General features: G+C 42.2%; 1 protein-coding gene across 2 annotated transcripts in view; it reads right to left on the minus strand.

Annotated features, from left to right (window-relative positions):
* Positions 1 to 1125: 1125 nt before the first annotated feature.
* NDUFAF2 (NADH:ubiquinone oxidoreductase complex assembly factor 2) overlaps positions 1126 to 21947 on the minus strand; it is a 109305-nt gene continuing 88483 nt past the window's right edge. For both annotated transcript variants that reach the window (XM_073680263.1, XM_073680264.1), the window contains one exon: positions 1126 to 3712. In XM_073680263.1, the coding sequence (XP_073536364.1) occupies positions 3479 to 3712 (234 nt within the window). In that variant the 3' untranslated portion in view covers positions 1126 to 3478. The remainder of the gene's footprint in view (positions 3713 to 21947) is intronic.

The following is a 21947-nucleotide window of genomic DNA, read 5'->3' on the forward strand; positions in this document are numbered from 1 at the left end:
AGAACCCAATTAATTTATAGGTGGGAACCACGTTTAGACCCTCAACTAAATTGAAAAAAAAAAAACAAGAGTGGTGATGTGTAGATTGCAAGATATACGTATGTTAATACATTTCTTCTACTTTCATTTCGCTTTTAAAAAGTTAGGAAACTTGTGACTGTAGAACAATTGCTGGTACTGTTAGGGACTAAGTAATAATTGCAAGATCGCGTGTTCCGACCTTTAGGCTTCATGCTATAGGGACTCTGCTTGCTACTGTATGGTATTCTGTATAGCTCTGTAATAAATCCAATTCAGCATGCCATAGTGTAAAAAAGGATTAATAGAGCGTAATAGTCTTGTACTCACAAAACATCCCCACCTATTTGAGTAGCAATACTTCTACAGCCACCTACTTACAGCGTACCTTATCATTTTAACAAACTTGACTTTACAGAAGTTTTGATTAGTGGGAGTCTGGATGCTAACCCCATATATAGCTGACACAAAGGGGCAGGAATAGTTACTACACTACATTTTTTTCAGAAATCAACAGTAAAAATCAAGATGATATCTTATTAGAGGGGGTGAAGTATTTTCCCAGTCATTTCTACACTGTCTGCACTAATCATGCACTCAAAAATTGCTCCAATCTGGCTACAGGTCTGTCTTCAGTATGGGTTCCAATTACATCTGCTGTCTATAGAAGTGGATGGAGAAAAAGAAATGAACGGTACACAAAAAGTTTTTGCAGCGTCTCGTGAACAGCGCCTGTTGGGGAGAGGAAATTGCAAAATAATGTAGGATACATAATGACCAGAGATGTACACAGAACAGCTTATTCTGAAATGTGAGACGTACTCCTTCTGTTCTGTTTGACTGTCACCAGAACGAGCGATATAAGGATTCATACACCCTCACCAAACACTCGGTCCAGGGCAGGCTCGTCTCTTCGAGCTGCTTTCTCATCATCTCATAGCAATCAGTGGGGGGTCTTAGCTCCTAGGCCCCACCGACATGTTTCTTAAATTGAGAAGTTACCTTTAAAAGTTCTTCCTGGACTCGCTGGAGTGTGCAGGATACAGTATACAGAGTCTGCTCTCTAATTAGGATTCTGCTCAGTCACATGGATAAATTCCCAGTAGATAAGTGACAGATTTTGGCATATTTTATAAGTAATTCATTCAGTCTAAACACATATGTACAGCTTTATTTGCTTCTTTAAAAATAAAAAAAGAATCTGTAGTTTTTAATCATTACCACAACTTTATGTCTGGTTATTCTGTGCAGAGGTTGGGATGGCAGCGGTACGACAAAGCGAAAGGGCTTGTATGGGCACGTAGATGAGGAGTATTATGGCTGGCTTCTCAGTCCTTAGGATGGATTCACTATTGGGGGTTATTTTTATGTACAACAGAGGACATGATCCTGTGCAATGATCTGCAATACAGAAATATTGTGGACCAAGAAGTCCAGTATATTCCCAGCCCTAGTGGACTATGTATGGCCCAATATTTGACATCTGAGAGTAGGGAGAATTTTCATCCTTTAGTTTCTGTTGAACTAGTACAGACTTAGTCCTGCTGAGAAGTAAATACAATTGTGCTCATCCTAAGCTATGTCCTGCCATCCTTGACTGCAGACTGAAACCTGGTGGAAATCTACCACAGAGAATTGTGCTGCTGCTACGTGAAGCCACATTACCTCCAAACTTCTTATTGCTTAATCCTGCGTGATTCTATATGTAGTGGGTAATATACTCGCAGACCGCCATCTGATCCAGTTTGCTTCTGGGTGACATGGCGCTATTGTGACAAATCACACTGGGATCTATGTGTGTGAGCCGGAAGTCACTTTTACAATCTAGGCCCCATAAAAACCTATGAGGCCTCATAGACTTACACTGTAAGTCGGAATAACAGTTACGTGACCCAGAAGAATACTGGAGTGGTGCTGGAAACCAGGGAAGACCGTGATCAGTGAGTACATTACCGCACTTACACTACATATACATGTCCAGGCAATAACAAGGTTAGTAGGAGAGCTTCTCTATTGGGTCGCTTACACATTTGTGAAACGCAGTGCTTGCCCAGATCGGGTACCTAGCCCGACCATCGTGGCTCCTGACCTGAGCTGCCTGCCTCATATATTCCTATACCTCTGGTGAGGAGACCCGGCCATCAAGCCTGGTGTTCCGACAAAGTAAGGACCAAGTTCCCAGATGAGTGAAACCAGCCTTCTACATTGCTCTATGCAGGAGTGCGTCTGGGTTTCCGTCTAAGAAACAGGATGAAGATGGATCCCCCTAATGGAGCCACTTTGGACTCCCGTTTAGCCTCTGTTCTGGAGGGGTTTATCTTTTGTAAGCCAACATAAAGGCATAGTCGCTTTTGTGTTTGGCTAATGATGGACACCGTCGGAACAGAGTCCAAAGTGGCTCCGTCTGAATCCCATTTTTCGGGGAATTGACAGGGAAATCTGATGAAGTGCTTATCATACAGCACTGTATAAATGTCATCACTGCCTTATTTCAGCTCATGAAGTATTGCATAGCCTGGATGCAACAGTAGACACTTCTCAGGGCCGGTTATCCATTAGTTTGGAACTGGTTTATGGAAAAACTGCTCATACACATGAGACAGACATTAATCTGCAGATCAGAAGATCCAGCCTAGTTATAGGCACCTATTCACATTAGACAAAAGACACTCAAATCTTCTCTGATTTCGGTAGGGGTGTCTCTCCTGACTCTGCCCCAATGGATGATGTGAAAGGAGATGAGCTGCTGAGCTGTGTTTGGCAGCAGCTTTCTCCTCTCTGCCCATTGATAACTAATGATCGCTCAACCTGTGTATTACCAATCACCAGCTTAAGCTAATAATCTTCTGTGTATGGCCACTACAGACAGTCAGAAGATATGATCTGCCAATGGTCTGCAGATAAATATCTTAAGCCTATGGCCAGCTTACAACTGTTTTCATTCACCATCAGCAAATACTGTATCTAAAAATAAGTGAAGCGACAACGATCGGAAATGATGTATTTTGTATAGTTATAGCACTTACGGGTCCTACATCTTAGCTATTGGTCGGACAAGAATGACTTCCCGGATAGATGATTTATGTATGATTGCTGGGGTCTGACTGTTATGACCCCACTGATTATGAGAATTGGGGTCCCAAAGCCCCCTGTGTGAATGGTGCGGGAGTAAGCATGTGTGACCACCACTCCCATAGACAGTAAATGGAGCATTGGTCTTTATTCTGAATTTTCTTCCTTATTGTTTCCTATATTTTTAAGCCCCTTAGTTGCACTACTGTTCTCTAATTATGGTTCCTTGTCTCTGGTTATCAGAGACTGAAGGATCTGTTACATATTGTTTGTAGGCCTCTTAACACATGGGAATAGATTCCAGCAAGAGAAATTAGAGCAAAAAAACCCAAAACCCTCAGAGATAATGTAGACTTGCAACAACAAGCCCTAATATCATCTGTTCCTGCTACTTTTTCTGTGGGTTCCACGATCCAGGCACAAATGTATTTGCGGTGCTGGTTGGTTCCTTAGTTGGGGCTGGTTTTTCGTACACTGGAGCAGAAGCGTGTCCTTTGATCTGAGTTCTCATGGTCTCGACTTCATGTTTGCCTTCGGTGTGTGACGTGGCCCCATCAATCTTCAAAAATTGCTCTCCTTTCGTGCTTATTTCCTTTCTTAACTGTTCATTCTTGAGGATTTCCTGAAATGGATAAAATCAAAAGATAAGATTCTGGAAGTTATGTAGGTGATGTATTCTGTCAGGTTGGACCTGATCTTGTGATATTAGTGGTGGAGAGGTTTACCTGAAAGTTCTAGTGGAGAGGACTCATCTCCTACAGTGTTACAGGATCCCTGCGGTGAGATCTAATATCTGTACTGTGAAGCAGTCTCCAAACTTCTGCCTACTAATTACCCTGACCATCTCCTCATCTGTGTGTCATATTAACCCTTCTGGTCAATAATTACCTAACACAGACCCTGGAAGAAGTTCAAACAAGCAGCCATCTGGTACAGCGCTTTACAGACATAAGCATCACTGTCCCCATAGATTGGTCACAATCTAAATTCCCTATCTTTACGTCTTTGGAGTGTGGGAGGAAATCGGAGAACCCCGAGGAAATCCACGCTAACACGGAGAGAACATACAAACTCCTTGCAGATGTTCTCCTTGGTGGGATTTGAACCCAGGACTACACTGCTGCAAAGCATTTTTGCTTACCACTGAGCCACCATGCCATGACTTCTAGGCCATGCAATGCTCCCCTGCGAATTTAAATATGCACATGGAACAGGAATGGATAGCAGAGAAACAGGTCTAGGAAAAGCTGCAGAATAACATCTGAATGGAGCTTTATGGCTCTGGTGCAATAAGCAATTTTTGCCAGTTTTTGGGCGGCTAGTAATTTTGCATGATTTGATATTTTGGGCATTTTTACGCCCATTTTTTTGAAAAGTGGATGAGACTTTGTCAGACAAGGAGGGGGAGAGAAACCAACAAATTCTTTGAGGTGGCAAACGGCAGCTGAAAGTTGTGCCAAGTTCAAAAGGAGGCACAAGCCCCAGACTTTGGTGCATTTTACATCAGCACACTCTTCATCATGATCGCTGTACAAATTATCAATCTTGGAGAATCTGGTGATTTTATTTGGTAAATTATTAAGGCTTTCTTAAAAGGAAAACATCAATTTATCCCCTAACCTGGCAGTGGCTCGTGCTTGTCAACTGAATATTATTGTGAAAGCTTGTTAAGTGGGGAAAAAGACTTGCAAAGGCAAGTTTCCTTCATGTGCAAAAAGACTAAAATCTGATTAGTTGGGTGCAAACATGTTGCGGTTTGGTATTGCGATCACGCTGGGACTTCGTGCTGTAGAAGAGGAAGAGAGAGCTGCATTGTTCAGTGTCTGCACTCACAATGTTCAAACGGCAGCTGCAAATATCACACTATGAAATACTGCTAAGAATAGGAAATCCCTACTTGACCTCACCTAGAAACATAGAAACTGGACTTTTCATCCCTGCAAAAAATCAGCAACGTCCGGAACTAGGTTTATGAGTGTGTAATTTGCAAGTCCTATATAAAAACAGGCCAGCAAGGCCGGACAGCTGAGGACTTGTAGTTCTGCAGCCATAAACTACATGAGATGCACTTAGGCCGCTGCAGGGGAATCTGCTCAGGACAACAAAGGCCATCCAAGTAACGCTCTCCCAAAAGCAGCATTTCCTTTGTGCTCCTGCCAGCGGAGATGGAAACAGTTGCCAAATCAATGTCGGCCCTAATTCATTCCAATTCAATTTCTGAGCAAACATCCTTTGATCAATTATAATAATTGAAATGTTACTGTGTTTGGATTCTCAGAAACACATTGTAGTCCGTACTCCCTTCTGTATTTTTCACTGCCGTCATATGGAACAGATTGGGCTGAAAAGTCCTTGGGGCTCGGGGACAGCCAGCAGCTTGTTTTACTCAGCTAAAGAATACGTAGATCGAACAGTGTGTAAAGGGGCTTATTTGTATCAGGTTAAGGGGGCTAATAACACCCGGCCTATCGTTCCGGAGAAATAGAAGCAGCTGCACATGCACTGGTTCACCCATGTCTGTTAGTAAGAACCGATGACGTCTCTGCTCCACTCTGGGGTTCTGGGGTGGTCTAGAAGAACAGGAGGGGCCTGGCTGTCCATAACTGTAAATCTCATCAGGATTGTTATTGTGTCCGAATTTCAGAGACTGAAGAAAACCAACCATTGATTTAGCACCATTGAGCATGTCCTACCATAATGATAGCTCATGACCATCCCCCCAGTGATATACAGTCTCTTCTACAATTGCATCCAGGAACTACAGGGTTCTTACAGCTTACAGGAGCAGCAGCATCTGAGCTTTGCAACTGATACATTGTGACAAGCCCAGCAGCTGTGTAGGCAGGAAGTGGCCAGAACCCATTTTAACTCCTAAATGAAATCACTAAATAATTCCATTCATATCGTGAACAAAAGGAGACTTCATATTGAAACACCTTAGTAAATGACATTTTATAATGCCATGATTGCAACGCTATATTGTACATGTGAGGAGCACATAAAGATTCCACCTTTTTATCTTTGTGCAACAATTTCTTTTCAAAATTACCATTGTGTATACATACTGTGTCGTGGCACACCAACTACAAGTCTACTTTAAGGGATTACCCATCTTTGGGGACATCTTTTTTATTTAAATGTATGTATTTAGGGTTAAAAGTTATTTTTGCAATAGAGTTTTATAAAAAAAATATGTTGCACTGTTTTGCTTTTACAACTCTAGGTTTCCTATCACACTCAACTTTGATGTGGTCAGAAATCAGCCGATGAAAGCTCAGAAAAAGGCCTCATTCAGACGTACGAGAAAAACGGACTGAGTTTTCATCAGAGTTCTATTAGAAGAAAAGAAACGTTTCTCCCCCTTCTCCCATCTGTCAGTGAATAACGGACAGCACATGGATGGCATCTGAGTGCTGTCACATTTTTTCACTGTCCCATAGACTTGCGTTGCTGATTTTGATTTGACAGTCGGGTAAATATCAGGTATGTCGCTGCGATTTTGAGCGGACCACTCGGTCCGAGCAACAAAGTCTGAAATGTGAACGGCCCCATGGACAATCATAGATAGGTGTGTTATCCGTGGGAAAAAAAAATGGATAGCACTTGTCCGTTTGTCACGTACATGTGAATGAGGCCAAAGACAGATAAAAGAGACAAACTCCCTATCATAGAGGAACGACTGATGGATTTTCAGTAAACTCTTTCTGCAGCAAAATTTTTAATGAAACCAAATTGCAAAAATGATTTTTAGCCCCATTTACATGCATTAAAGTATTCAAAATAAAGTCTTTAAAAGTGAATGACCCCTTCAATCATATCTCAGTACGAGATTGAATCTCACTTCTGACTTTTTATATATTGTTTTTCCTATTTTTTTGGTCAGGGATCACTGCACCTAGCAAACTTCCTGTCTTCCTAGTGTAAATATTTCAACCAAGGACTAGGTAACAAAATGCCTGATGAAGACACCGGTCCGTCGTGGTAACGTGTTGCACGGACTCTCAACTTTCCACTTTATGCCCGTTTGTTGGTTTTATACATTTTGAGCACTTTTTAACACTAAAATACTCATTTTTCTACATCCCGCTGAATCCTCTTTGTGCTCCATCTGGACTTCTCCAACCATTAGTGCCCAAGACTCAGTATTTTTCACGTACTTCATGTCGAATACTCCGCGATACACAGTTTGATTTTGAGAAAACCACTTTGGCGTGGCAAAGCTATACTGACTGCCATGATGCTATCTATGTCTGATGTATATGTTTGATGTTTTGGTGACATGTACCGTGTTTCCTTGAAGATAAACCCTAGCAAGAATTTTTGGCCTTTTTGGGGGAATGCTTGAAATATAAGCCCTACTCCAAAAATAAGCCCTAATTGTGGCTCAATGAGGCAAGGTGTCCAAGCAGCTAAAAAAGGGTAAAGAGTACAGCAGGACCCTTACTTAAAGAAAGCAGACATCCCCAAAATAAAGCAGTCTCCACCCTCCCCCCCCAAAAAAAATTGCACTCACCAGACCCTAAACAATTACAGCTCGCAATCTGTCAAGTGCCGACGGTGGATGGACTCTCGCACAGAGATCCACGTTGCTGTCAGGTCCCTTGCCGTTCCAGCTGCATTGCACACAGATTGGGTACCAGTATCACTCCACTCTCACTAAATCCACGAGAGAGATACTGCTTCCAGCCAGCAGGGGGAGCCAGCTGCTTTGGAATACAGGGAGACCTGACAGCGACACAGACTTGCATGAGAGCCCATTCACTTGCCAACTCTATTGTTTAGGGTCTTTTAAGTGTGATTCTTTTGGGGGTGAACAGTAGATAGAGAATAATGCATATAAAAATGTAAATTAAAATATAAATACTTTATATATTTAGCCAGTACATGGCACCACGTACAACAAATAAATAAGGAAAGGTACGATGAACATATAAATGACTGTAATAACCCTGAGTGGAGTGGAAAAATATAAGACATGCCCTGAAAATAAGCCCTAGCGAATTTTTTTGTAACCAAAAAATAATATATGACCCGGTCTTATTTTCGGGGAAACACGATAGTATAGAAGTGTAGGAAACAGAGGCCTTATATAATACCTGCTATTCTGGTATTCAGACTCGGCTTTTATTTGGTCATCGTATTATCCTCGTGATTATAGGTAATGAAATTTCAGCTTAAGAGAGAAACAGGGTTTTGCAAATGTATAGAATTATAGTAAAAGGTTACATGGCAGAGAAAAAAAAGAAATAAATGAAAATGGATATAGAGCAAATGTTCACGTTCATGTAATTGTCCAGGATCCCTGACCGCTCTTGGAAGTAATGCCCCATCACTAGCTCCGGACACAATCACATCTGACACACAGAACATTTCTGCGAGCAGATCACGGTGCCAGCCAATATCCAGCTACATTGCGGTTTCATTTTTTGGCATCGGCATCAAAGTATTCTGGCATATGCTGGGCGAACAGTTGGCTCCCGTTATCCATTTCACTTTGTTAGATGCAAGTGACTAGATTTGGTCGGGATAAAGACTAATTCCTAATTACTCTTTTCATCTTATTCAGATATGATTAGAGCGGAGGGGAGAAACAAGCGAGGTTGTTAGAAAAGACACTGATGTTGTACTTGTAGGTTAAAATAAAATGTAGAAAAAGACAAAAGTAAAATGATATATATCATGTGACTGGCATGGCCAAGGTGGCCGCTAAGGGAACTACGTGTCTATAATGATGGGGATAGGGGGAGGGAAAGGGTCCCAGAAAAGGATAAGAAAGCCAAAAATCATAAGGATAATCCACTGGGCATTGCCTTTAAGAATTCCTAAAAAGAAGTCTGTTCTTTATAGGGTTCACTGGGGCAAAAGAAAGCGCAGCCCATTTCTTTTAACATCTTAAAAACTTGTATGGGCAGCACAGTGGCTCAGTGGTTAGCACTGTACTTTATATAGGGCAGCACAGTGGCTCAGTGGTTAGAACTGTACTATATATAGGGCAGCACAGTGGCTCAGTGGTTAGAACTGTACTATATATGGGCAGCACAGTGGCTCAGTGGTTAGCACTGTACTTTATATAGGGCAGCACAGTGGCTCAGTGGTTAGAACTGTACTATATATGGGCAGCAACGTGGCTCAGTGGTTAGTATTGTACTTTATATAGGGCAGCACAGTGGCTCAGTGATTAGAACTGAACTTTATATAGGGTAGCACAGTGGCTCGCACTATACGTTATATAGGGCAGCACGGTGGCTCAGTGGTTAGAACTGTACTATATATGAGCAGCACCGTGGCTCAGTGGTTAGTACTGTACTTTATATAGGGTAGCACGGTAGCTCAGTGATTAGAACTGTACTATATATCAGCAGCACCGTGGCTCAGTGGTTAGTACAGTACTTTATATAGGGTAGCACGGTGGCTCAGTGGTTAGTACTGTAATTTATATAGGGTAGCACAGTGGTTAGCACTGTACTTTATATAGGGCAGCACGGTGGCTCAGTGATTAGAACTGTACTATATATGGGCAGCAACGTGGCTCAGTGGTTAGTACTGTACTTTATATAGGGCAGCACAGTGGCTCAGTGATTAGAACTGAACTATATATCGGCAGCACTGTGGCTCAGTGGTTAGAACTGTACTTTATATAGGGTAGCACAGTGGCTCAGTGGTTAGAACTGTACTTTATATAGGGTAGCACAGTGGCTCAGTGGTTAGCACTGTACTATATATGGGCAGCTCATTGGTTTAGTAGTTAGCCTGTAGTCTTGCAGCACTGGGGTCCTGTGTTCAAATGCCACCAAGGACAACATCTGCAAGGAGTTTGTGGGTTTCCTCTTGGTGCTCCGGTTTCCTCCTACACTCCTAATGATAGGGAATCTAGATTGTGAGCCCTAATGGGGATAGCGGTGATAATGTCTGTAAAGCGTTACTGAATATGATGGTGCTATATAAAGAAAGCATAATAATAACTTATACAGATTAGATTTTCTTTTTCATTTAACCCGTCTGACATAACATTTTTTTGTATTTTACGATGAGGCTGTGTTTTTTCCTAGACTTTTTTTTGTTCCTGTTGGTAATATTTTGGGTGATGCATTTCCAGAGTAGGTTGTTATGGCATTACTCAATATTAGTTGCGGCTTTGTAACCTTTTCGAGCAATACTTTTTTATTTGCAATTGAATTTCATAATTATAATTTTACATAATAATATACCTATATAGACCTAAGTATGTCATAAGAACAGGAATCCTGAATAGACAGGCCTGGGGTCTTTCCGTAGATCCAGGGTTGTCCGGGTATAGTTTGCATAACCAGGTATCCCTGTGACCCAATGTCATACATCCCATACTTTCTTCTTTAATCTGCTTTGATCACGACCTACAAGGGGAGAAACAATGAAGATCAGAGGTTTCTCTCATCTCCGTCATTAGAGCAGGACTGCACCTGGGTATTCCAGCCCGGTTCCTACTACTAAAGGGGCAATCAGACATCTATTTGTCATCTACATATTTTTTTCATGTTTTCCATGCACAGAAAACGTTCCCATTATAATCTAAGGTGCTGTTCACATGACCGTTTCTTTGGCAGTGCATGCAGCCGCAAACGAATCACAGAAACATGTCCGTTTTTGATCCACGTCACGGACGAAGGTTCTCTGCAGGCCCTGGCTGAACCTCACTATTATGGAGCTGGTCATCAAGTGGATTACAAAGACTTTAACATGATCATTTCTTAATTGTTATCCCCACTTGTAGGGGACTGTTAACTTTATGAATAGGACTCCTTCGCTAGTCATTTTTTGGAAAAATTAAACATCAACTAAGACTCCGACCTTACAAAAGTGCTGGGTACAACAAGCAGTAGGGGTCTCATGTTGTGCATGTGAACCATCAAAAAGAACAAAATATTCCGCTTTTGATTAATTTTTCCAAGAAAGGCTCAGAATCTGTGACACATTTATTCTCTGTAAGTGCCATTGATGAAATCAATGTTTCTGTACCGGGCCAGCATAGTGGCACAGAAATCAATAGCCCTAATGAAGAAGCATCAAGTTGCAGAGTTGGAGTTAAGATAAACTAAAGATAAACTATATCATGGATTTAAGAGAATCATTGAAAACCATATTTATTATAGAAATCAGATTAAGGCCTCATTCTGATGTCAATGATTTGCTTGTACAAGAAAATCTGTTCGACTTTTATCAGTGTTTTTTTTATTTCCTATCATCGTTAGGTCAGAGTGTCAGTTTTTACTTTCAGCGTTTGGTCAGAGAGTCAGTTTTTACCTTCAGCGTTTGGTCAGAGTGTCAGTTTTTACCATCAGCGTTTGGTCAGAGTGTCAGTTTTTACCATCAGCGTTTGGTCAGAGTGTCAGTTTTTACCATCAGCGTTTGGTCAGAGTATCAGTTTTTACCATCAGTGTTTGGTCAGCGTCAGTTTTTACCATCAGCGTTTGGTCAGAGTCAGTTTTTACCATCAGCGTTTGGTCCAAGTTTCATCAGTTTCTTTTGGATGAGAAAGAAAAAAATAAAAATAAAAAAAGTTTCTCCACCTTCTCCTTTCTAACACTACGTAAAAATCGGACTACATCCAAGTGCTGTCCGATTTTATCATGGACATATAGACTTGCATTGCCACTTTGCTTTGACTGAAACTTGGATCAACATCGGATAGGTTTCTGTGATTTTTCACGGACTGCAAAAATTCGCAGACATGTGAATGAACCCTTTGGCTATTCTGGGTACAAGTGCTATCTTTGAAACACACAGATGCAAAAACTAGTATGTGATTGAGCCCTAAGGCTACGTTGCCACTGAACTTTTGGTGAGTTTTTGACGCTGCAGAATTTCTTCACCTATTATTTTAATTAGGTTACTTGCGATTTTTCATTGCGTTTTTATCACGTTTATGAAGCTGCGTTTTTTGTCTCTTGCTGGTTTGTCATGCTTTAAATAATGCTGCTTTTTTTTATATACCTGGTATTTGGCTTTGACAAAACAATATTGATATATTTAGGTGCGGATTACATGTGTCTTTGATGTATTTCCGCAGCAGAAATGCACTAAAATCCCATGTGTGTGTTTTTACCTGCGGATTTTTCGTGTCTAATGCAAGTCTATGGGGAAAATCCGCACAGAAAACTCAGCGTACCCACAAGGTAAATTGAAATGTTGCGAATTTTAAACTCGATATTGAGACTGAGATTTCTATAAATCCCATTCACTTTGCTGGAACTGTGATGCAGTAAAAAATATGCAGCGTCAAAAACGAACCAAAAGCTCATCGTGGGAATGTAGCCTAAAAGGTTTTTTAAGATCTAAAAGAAAATTGTCTAAATGATAAAAAAAACAGTTGAAAAAGATAAAAAAAAACCAAAATACAAGAATCTCAAATACCTCCTATAGTTACCAGTAAATCTGCTGCCACACCCTTTGTGTATCTTGCAGGAGCAATGACATCCTGTCTACACTTCACCGCTGCAGCCAATCACTAGACTCAGTGGTCCTGTGCCATACAAGGCTTGTATTATATGGATGGCAGGAACAAGAAAAGTCAGGAGGCCTCATACTGATTACACTACAGTGTCACATTCCACATCCTCCACAAAAAAAGTTGACGTTTACACAGTTTCCACTCCAAAAACTCAAAGCAAAATTACTGTGTACACACACACCAAAGCTATGTGCACACTTTTTTTTAAGTTCTTTTTGGAGCGGCTCCTCTCTAAAAAAAATGCTTGAGGAAAAAAAAACACATTCAAAAAAAGCTGGAAAGACTCTTCCTATTTATTTCTATTGTTAAACCACCTTGCTGTTCATAAGTATGTTGTCTTTTGAGCGCTTTTTTTCTGTTCTAAATTTTGAAAAATGCCTGGTATGAAAAAAAAAAAAAATGCACGTCACATCTTTCAAGAAGCTCCTAATGAAATCTGCTCCAAACTATGCACAGAAAACTAAAAAAAACGCTTGTAAAGAATGCTTAAGAAAACCTCTTTAAAACTTTCAGTAACGAAAAACTCCTCAAATAAGGCTCATTTCCACTAGAAAACTCATGATTTTTTGACCGCCTCAAAATAACCTATGGTTTACACGTAGGGAACTTCAAGCTCAATTTAGGCGGTGAATTTTCACCTATTACAATACAAAAATTAGAATTTCTGAAAAAAAAAAGCTCTTTGCTTTCATCACCCTGGAGGAATCCTAGAGGAAGGACAAACACAACTATTTGAGAACTGCGGTTTCCTTGGATTCAGTTTTCAAAGAGGAAATAATCTATAAAATGATGTGGAGAAAAGTGGAGATTCCCTCAGCTACCAATTCCAAGAAGTAGCTCGAGAACGAATGTGAACAATAAGAACAATAAGTATCTGGTACCTGGAATATGTACAGCGCAGAATCACAAGACAATGGCAGCAGGTGCACAGCCGAATCTGCTCATCCTCACAATCCATACAAACACTGGGGACCCCCTAAATGCGCCGCTTTTACCATCATTAATGTCCTCAGTCGCAGCGAAGCGTTTCTGAACACCATTTTTCAGAACCGTCTTCTCTACTCCCTGTAGGATTTTTGCACTTGCTTTACACTATTTGCTTTTTATATTGCTCTATGCTGTTTCCCATTGTGTTTGCATCTGAACTTATTACAGTTTCATTAAAGAAGCCCTCCCACTAAGTTTTTTATTTATTAAATGTGTGTTTATGCATGTAATGTAGTGTGAGTGTATTATTATACTCACCTGCAGCCACTCTCTCCAGTGTCCAGCTCTGCTCCTCTTCTCAGTGATGTCACCCAATTGTGACTATCCGGCTCACTCCTTGCGTGAGCCAGAAGTCTCTTTTACAATGAAAGCCTGTGGGGGGCCTCGTTCTGATGTTCCATAGGTTTACATTGTAAAAGTCACTTCCGGGTCATGCAGAGAGCAGCGAGAACCAGAAGTCGGCAGAGCGGTGATGTCACTGAGAAGCAGAGGAGAGAGCGGCAGCAGGTAAGTATATTAATACACCCACACTACATTACATGCACGTATACACATTCAATGAATCAATAAACTTGGTGGGAGGGCTTCTTTAAGACAAATGTGTACTTGATTTTTTTAGATTCTGATTTTTTATACGTAAGATATCATCTGCAGGTGAGCAGTCCTCGTCCCGTCAGGTCCACATATATCTACCAGCTTATGCGCAAGAGTGGCAGCTGTCACGCACCTGTCCTATTCATTACTCCTATGCCATAATGTTTTAACATGCACATCTACATATTTTTTATTCCATCAGTTCAGCTTCCCAATATATATTTATGGGGGTCTTAGCTCTCTTTTCTAATAGTACAAAGTTCTAAATGCCCCCTTTTCCTTCACCCATCCTTAAAGGGAACTTGTCACCAGGTTTTTCCCCATTATGGTGGTGGCCGTGCTATATATGGGAAAAACCTGGTGATAGGTTCCCTTTAAGGCATCAGGTCTTCCATTTCTGAACAGATATGAACAAATTCTGACAGTCCCCACTGACTTTGGGCTTCACCACATTTCTGCCAGTTATTTCAGAAGGCAAGAATAATGCCGCAGACTAGATTTTATTCTTGAAATCATGATCCAACGTCCTGTTCCTCCACCACACTCCAATGTGCTTTTGGCGACTTCAAGGAAGCAAATCATAAAACGCGTTGGTGTGTGACGGAGGAACAGGACATTGGATCATGACTATGTTTTAAAGTGTTTGAACCCGATTATTATTATTATTGATTCCATGGTGCTGTACATAAGGAGGGGTTACATACCAAATACAGATATCACTTACAGTAAATGACTAACAATGATAGAACGGTACGAAGGGAAGAGGTCCCTGTCCTTGCGGACTTACATTCTACCATCAACCTATTTCACCATTTGTAATTGTGTTAGGGCTGTGATGCAGATACTCAGATTTTATATTGTGGTATATTAGATACTTGCTATCTCTACTGCACCTTTAATTTTATCATTATACATATGTTTGCTTCTCATATCCATACCTGTTCTTTCGCCCATTGCTTTTATACTTCAGTATTGTTTTTAATGTGTAGATTTTTCCCAGAACATTATTAATTTTTTCCTTTTTTATTCTATGTATTGCGATCATTTTTGACTGGACTGGGCCAATTCCTACCGGCATTCTTGGCTTTGTGTGCCTGTAGCACTATTAGTTTGATTTCCGTTGAATTTGTGCTACTTCCTTCTTAGATAGGCTCAAATAGCTTACAAAAACCACAAAAATAGCGTAAAAGTTAAAAATATAAATAAAAGAAATATCCCTTATGAAACTAGCAGCAAAATATGAGGTGTGCTTTACAGTCCATTCTGGTCTACAAGGATTGCTTCCAGGGAAGAATATGGCGGCACTCTAGTGCCAATCGCCCCATGGTAAGAAGCTGCGAAGCCTCCTTGTCTTTCCTAGTGAATGTAGGTAGATTGTATTGTCCCATCTTCTCCTGTAAATGTCGGTACATACAGAAATACCCTGTCTCTCCTTGGAAATATAGGCACAGATAGTACTTCCCCAGTCTCCCTCTCTAAATATTGGCACAGATAGTACTACCTTCCTATGTCTCCCTTTAAATGATATAGGCAAGGATAGTACTGCCTAGTTTCTTCTTGTAAATGTAGGCTTAGTGCTGCCTACTTGTTAGTATATGATATACAGACAGGTGCAGCATTCTGTATATGGCAGCTTTAGGGATGTTCAAATGTACAGATTTTCCACTGTGCTGAGAATTTTACACGCTACATCAGAATTTGTTGTCGATTTTGATGCAGACTTGTAGCAGATTTCACTTTATGTATTGCAGAGGGTAAAATGCGCAATAAAATGGATAATAATAATCTTTATTTATATAGCGCCGGCATATTCCGCTGCGCTTTACAATTCAGAGGTTCATATACAACAGTCACAAGTAACATAGCTAAAGATAATACAAAAATTAAAGCAAAAATAATGACCCTGCACATAAGAGTTTACAATCTACAATGATGTGGGGGTGACACAAAGTACAGGGGCTTATTTACAATGATGTCAGCCATCTTGAGGGCATGGGGGATAGATAAAGGCTGCATGAGCTCGTCACCAGACAGTATCTGTAGTGCTTTTGGGTGCGGTAGAGTTTGGTGGAGACTTATGTTTGGAGAAATAATGAATGGGCTATAAAAATATAAAAAAGACTTCGATTAGGGAACGTGATAGACCACCCTAAACAGATGTGTTTTTAGGGAGTGCCTAAAACTGTGTAAGCTGTGGTTCGTCCTAATTTCTTGGGGTAGAGCATTCCAAAGAATAGGTGCAGCTCGGGAGAAGTCTTGGAACCGGGAGTGGGAGGTACGGGTTAGTGCGGATGTTAGTCTAAAATCGCTTACGGAGCATAGAGAACGGATAGGCAGAAACAGAAATGAGGGAGGAGATGTTGGGGGGTGCCGCGCTGTGGAGAGCTTTGTGGATGAGAACAAGCAATTTAAATTGGATCCTATAATGTAAGGGCAGCCAGTGCAACGACTGGCACAGAGCGGAAGCGTCCGAGCAACGATTAGCCAGATAGATGACCCTGGCTGCTGCATTAAGGATGGACTGGAGAGGGGCAAGTCGAGTGAGGGGGAGGCCAATTAATAGAGAGTTACAGTAGTCAAGGCGGGAGTGGACCAGGGCAACAGTGAGGGTTTTTGTTGTTTCCATGGTCAGAAAGGGGCGGATTCAAGAGATGTCCTTCAGGTGCAAGCGACAAGAGCGGGCAAGAGATTGTATATGGAAGGTGAAGGAAATATTGGTGTCAAACACAACACCCAGACAGCACGCCTAGGCGTTATTGCGATGTCACACACGGAGAGGGAAATGTCAGATTTAGAAAGGTAAGTGGATGGTGGGAGCAGAAGAAGTTCAGTTTTGGAAAGGATGAGTTTCAGATAGAGAGTGAACATGATGTTGGAAACTGCAGACAGTCACTGGTGTTCTGTAGTACAGCGGGGGTAAGGTCAGGGGATGAAGTGTATAGTTGTGTGTCATCAGCATAAAGATGGCACTGAAAGCCAAATTTGCTGATGGTCTGTCCAATTGGGGCCGTGTAGACAGAGAATAGGGCCAAGGACTTAACCCTGAGGGACCCCAATAGTGAGAGGAAGAGGTGGAGCCAGCAAAAAATACACTGAAAGAGCGGTCAGAAACATAGGAGGAGAACCAGGAGAGATCTGTGTCCTTTATGCCGATTGAGTGAAGCATAGAGAGTAGGAGATAGTGGTCAACAGTGTCGAAAGCTGAAGGGAGGTCAAGAAGAATGAGCAGAGAGTAGTCACGGTTCCGTTTTGCTGTTAAAAGGTCATTGGTCACTTTGATGAGTGCAGTTTCTGTAGAATGTAGGGGGCGGAAGCCAGACTGCGATGGATCTAGACGAGAGCAAGCGGAGAGGCAATGGGCTAGGCGGGAGCAGACCAGGCACTCCAAGAGGCCAGAGACAAAAGGGAGACCGGAGAACAGTCCGCAGCCGCCTGTGCAGACACCAGAAGAGAAGGAGAGACCGAAGACCCCAGCCAGGCAAACAGTGATGACTGGAGAGAGAGACCAGAGCAGACGCGAGGGAATGGGGCCAGCAGTGCACACAGCAGGATAAGAAGAAGAGAGGAGCCCAGAGACCCCCTTCTCTGCGACTGAGCCAAACATGGAGAGCGAGCCAGAGGAGATGCGGGGAGGGATGGGAACCAGGGCACCCGGCGGCTGACAGCCGACCTCCCGACGGACTCTTCCCACCCCCTCTGCAAAGTAGGAGGCTAGCACAAATGTCCGCGATAGGGGCCCACGCCCCAGGAGGTAACAAAATGTGCCGAAGAGTTCCCCCGGGCCGCCAAATAACGAGGAGACCAGGGTGGTGAAGCAGATCTGCCCAGCAAGGCCCTCGACACAAATCAACAGTGCACAAAGTCCTCTGGTGTGCAAGCCCTCCTCCACAGGCACTCTGTACCCCCAGAGCACCACCGGAAAAATTGAGTCCACGAAGTGAGCAAGGGATGCTCCACCCAGTGTCTGGAGGCTCAGAGGGTGAGGGGAGCCAGCCGGTCCAGGATGCCTCCAAGAGCAACGAAGCAGCGACACACAGCCAGACCAGGACAAGGAAAAGAGGAGATCAGGGACAGCGACGAGTGTAGGGAGCCTGTAAGTGCATGAGGGTCAATGGCCCGCAGGCCCCCGAATGTACGACAGGCAGGAGAGCACCGGGGTGGGCGAGGACCCATGAGCGTGAAGGAGAGAATGCCGTGGCCCGAGAGGGGAAGAAGCGAGCCATCCAGGTAGGGGACCAAACAGAGCTGGACAAAGACCAGATCAAGGCGTCCCTGTGTGTCCCAGAGGTCGAAAGCCGTGAGAGGCCAAGAGAAGGGGCCAGAGACAGAAGTCGAGATGCATATGGGGAGGTGGGGCAACCCACGGGGACATTGAAGCCTCCCAGGACAAGGGCAGGCAACTCCGAGGACACAAAGTGCAGCAGCCAGGCAGAAAAATGGTCAAGGAACTGGGTGGTTGAGCCTGGGGGACGGTGTAAGATCGCTACTCTGAGGGAAATAGGATGGAAGAGCCTTATGGGGTGGACCTCAAAAGAAGGGGATGAGAGTGATGGAACTGGGGAGATGACCTGAAAAGTGCATTATGGGGACAGGAGTAAGCCGACTCCACCACCATGTCCGCCCGCAGGTCTCTGAGAATGGGAAAAATGGAAGCCGCCTTGAGAAACAGCAGCAGAGGAAAAAGTGATATACTAGGACTTATAATCCAGAGCCCCAAAAAAAATTGAGGCAGAGCATATGTTGGTATAGGTGCTCATTCACACTGTGGACATTTAACAAGCAAAACCTAAGATAAAAACAAAATGAGCAAATACCCTGTATAGAATAAATAAATGGTAATAATACATGTAAATAACATGGGGTACTTAGCTGTTTTGATAAAAAAAAGTAAAAGCCATCCCACCACAACAAAGTGTACCCAATTGAGATGGTGCCTCATGTAGTTTATCTCACAAACTGAACAGCCCAAAATAATGGGAGCCACACCTTAACCAAGTACCCTATATTATTTACATGTATTATTATTATTTACTTAGTACGGGGTATTAGCTCATTTTGTTTTTCTTATGTTTTGTTTGTTAATTGGCCACAGTGTGAATGTGCACCTATGCCTTGCACTTATACCAACATGTGCTCTGGCTCAATTTTTTGGGGGTTTTGTTTTAGTTATTTGTACAAACAAGGGGCGTGGCTTCCCCTTTTTTGGGGGGCTGTTCATTTTGTTTATATAGCTTTCCACGGGTGGGTGTCTGGCCTTATCTACTTTTAGGTCTGCTGACACATAGTGAGGTGAACTACAAGGTTTAGGCACCTTTCCCATTGGGTCACCTTGTCGCCGTGGGATGGCTTTTACATTTTTTGATCAAAAATGCCGACGTCAGTGGTCGCGTGATCTGTCAAATGACTAAATGACGTCATGGCAGGTCCTTAAACACCACAGCGACCCATACAACAGACCGGACGCATCGCTGAGGAGACCGGGGACCATCAGAAGGTAAGTATAATCTTTATTTTTTATTTTCAATTCTTTTTTTTAACAGGTACCATGGTACCCGGGTCTGGAGGAGAGTCTCCTCTTCTCCAAACCCGGGTACCATCCGCACATTGAACCATATGATATCCGCATGTGTTCACACGGATAATATGCGATTCAATGCAAGTCAATGGAGGCAATTACGCTGCGTGTCCGCAAAATTAATGGACATGCTGCGTATTTTTCCGCAATGATAATCCGCAGAGGAAATTTCCGCACCATGTGCACAGCACATATGGATTATCATTGGGGACCATGGGGCACGTATTACCAAGTGTGTTTTAAGCGTTTTCACTACGGAAATTCCGCGGCAAAAACGCTTGAAAAACGCATAGTGGGCACGCAGCCTTATAATCTGCACCATGGTTCAATTCTAAATCGGACATTTTCTGCAATGTGTGGTGGTTATATTTCCTCCATAATGCTGTAATACGCTGCGGATATTCTGCCCGCAAATCCGGATGGAAAATCCGAAGAATATCTAAAGTTTTGAAATGTCAGAACAAAAAAATGGTAGATTTTGGTTGCTTGCTGTCACTCCCGTCCATATTCCCACAGATTAATCAACATTTTGATATTTTAATTTCCCTTCCATCACAATTCTGGACATAATTAGGCTCCAAGTGAAGAGATTATGTAATTATTATTGACATAGGAAACCAATACGTATAACGCACAGGGGCAGATGAAAGTTAAGTAGAACTTTCCCGAATAACTTTCATGAAGAGTAAGAAGTAATTATGGAAATGTCCTCTATGATTTATTATACCTCTGCTAGGAAAGCAAAAGAAGCTGCCATGATTAAAATATGAGCATAATTAATGCTGACTTTCAACTCGCTTTTCTACAAAGACCAATTAGGAAAAATTGCAAATACCAAAGTTTAAAATCTGGTAAACCATGGCGGCATCACAAACAATGAGGGGAGCAGTAGGATTTCCTCTAGGAGTTCACTGAACTAAATGAGAAATCCAGCCAAAATGTTTTACACGGCCGAGTCCCTCAACAGTGGTGCTCACCGTAAATGGAGTTTTCCGCCCTGTTATTAGTGGTAATATAGAGAAGCGTTCGTTATAAAGAGGAAAAATGGAAACGTTTACATCATGACCCCCAGTGACCTGAGTACTGAGGCCACTGAGAGGCTGCAGGGTCAGGTGGTCGACAGGTGGTCGGGACGTCATCGCTTCCATTCCGCCGGAGGCCACTGCAGGGTGCAGAGTTGGGTGGTGCATATGGATTTCCTTTTTTTAAAGGCTTCCGTATACTAACTTTAATAACAGTAGAGAACCCCTTTAAGTAATATTTTGTGTAGTCATCTAGCAAGGGGAGAGTAATACAATCAGTAAAATAATCCAGGCACAGAGAGTACTGCCTCTTTGTAAACGATAAAGGCACAGATATAGGGTGAAATGAGACAGCACTATGTATAGGTATAGCACGGTCTCTCCCTGTAAATATATATATATATATATATATATATATATATATATATATATATATATATATATATATATATATATATATATATATATATATATATATATATATATACATACATACACATAGATAGATAGATAGATAGATAGATAGATAGTACAAACCAAAAGTTTGGACACACCTTCTCATTTAAAGATTTTTCTGTATTTTCATGACTATGAAAATTGTACATTCACACTGAAGGCATCAAAACTATGAATTAACACATGTGGAATTATATACTTAACAAAAAAGTGTGAAACAACTGAAAATATGTCTTATATTCTAGGTTCTTCAAAGTAGCCACCTTTTGCTTTGATGACTGCTTTGCACACTCTTGGCATTCTCTTGATGAGCTTCAAGAGGTAGTCACCGGAAATGGTCTTCCAACAATCTTGAAGGAGTTCCCAGAGATGCTTAGCACTTGTTGGCCCTTTTGCCTTCACTCTGCGGTCCAGCTCACCCCAAACCATCTCAATTGGGTTCAGGTTTGGTGACTGTGGAGGCCAGGTCATCTGGCGTAGCACCCCATCACTCTCCTTCTTGGTCAAATAGCCCTTACACAGCCTGGAGACTGTTGAAAAATAAACGATGGTCCAACTAAAAGCAAACCGGATGGAATAGCATGCCGCTGCAAGATGCTGTGGTAGCCATGCTGGTTCAGTATGCCTTCAATTTTAAATAAATCCCCGACAGTGTCACCAGCAAAGCACCCCCACACCATCACACCTCCTCCTCCATTCTTCATGGTGGGAACCAGGCATAGAGAGTCCATCCGTT

This window comes from Phyllobates terribilis, unplaced genomic scaffold, assembly GCF_046119375.1.
Source record: "Phyllobates terribilis strain yellow unplaced genomic scaffold, ASM4611937v1 Scaffold_1__5_contigs__length_1240528914, whole genome shotgun sequence".
In the NCBI taxonomy this organism is placed as follows: Eukaryota; Metazoa; Chordata; class Amphibia; order Anura; family Dendrobatidae; genus Phyllobates; species Phyllobates terribilis.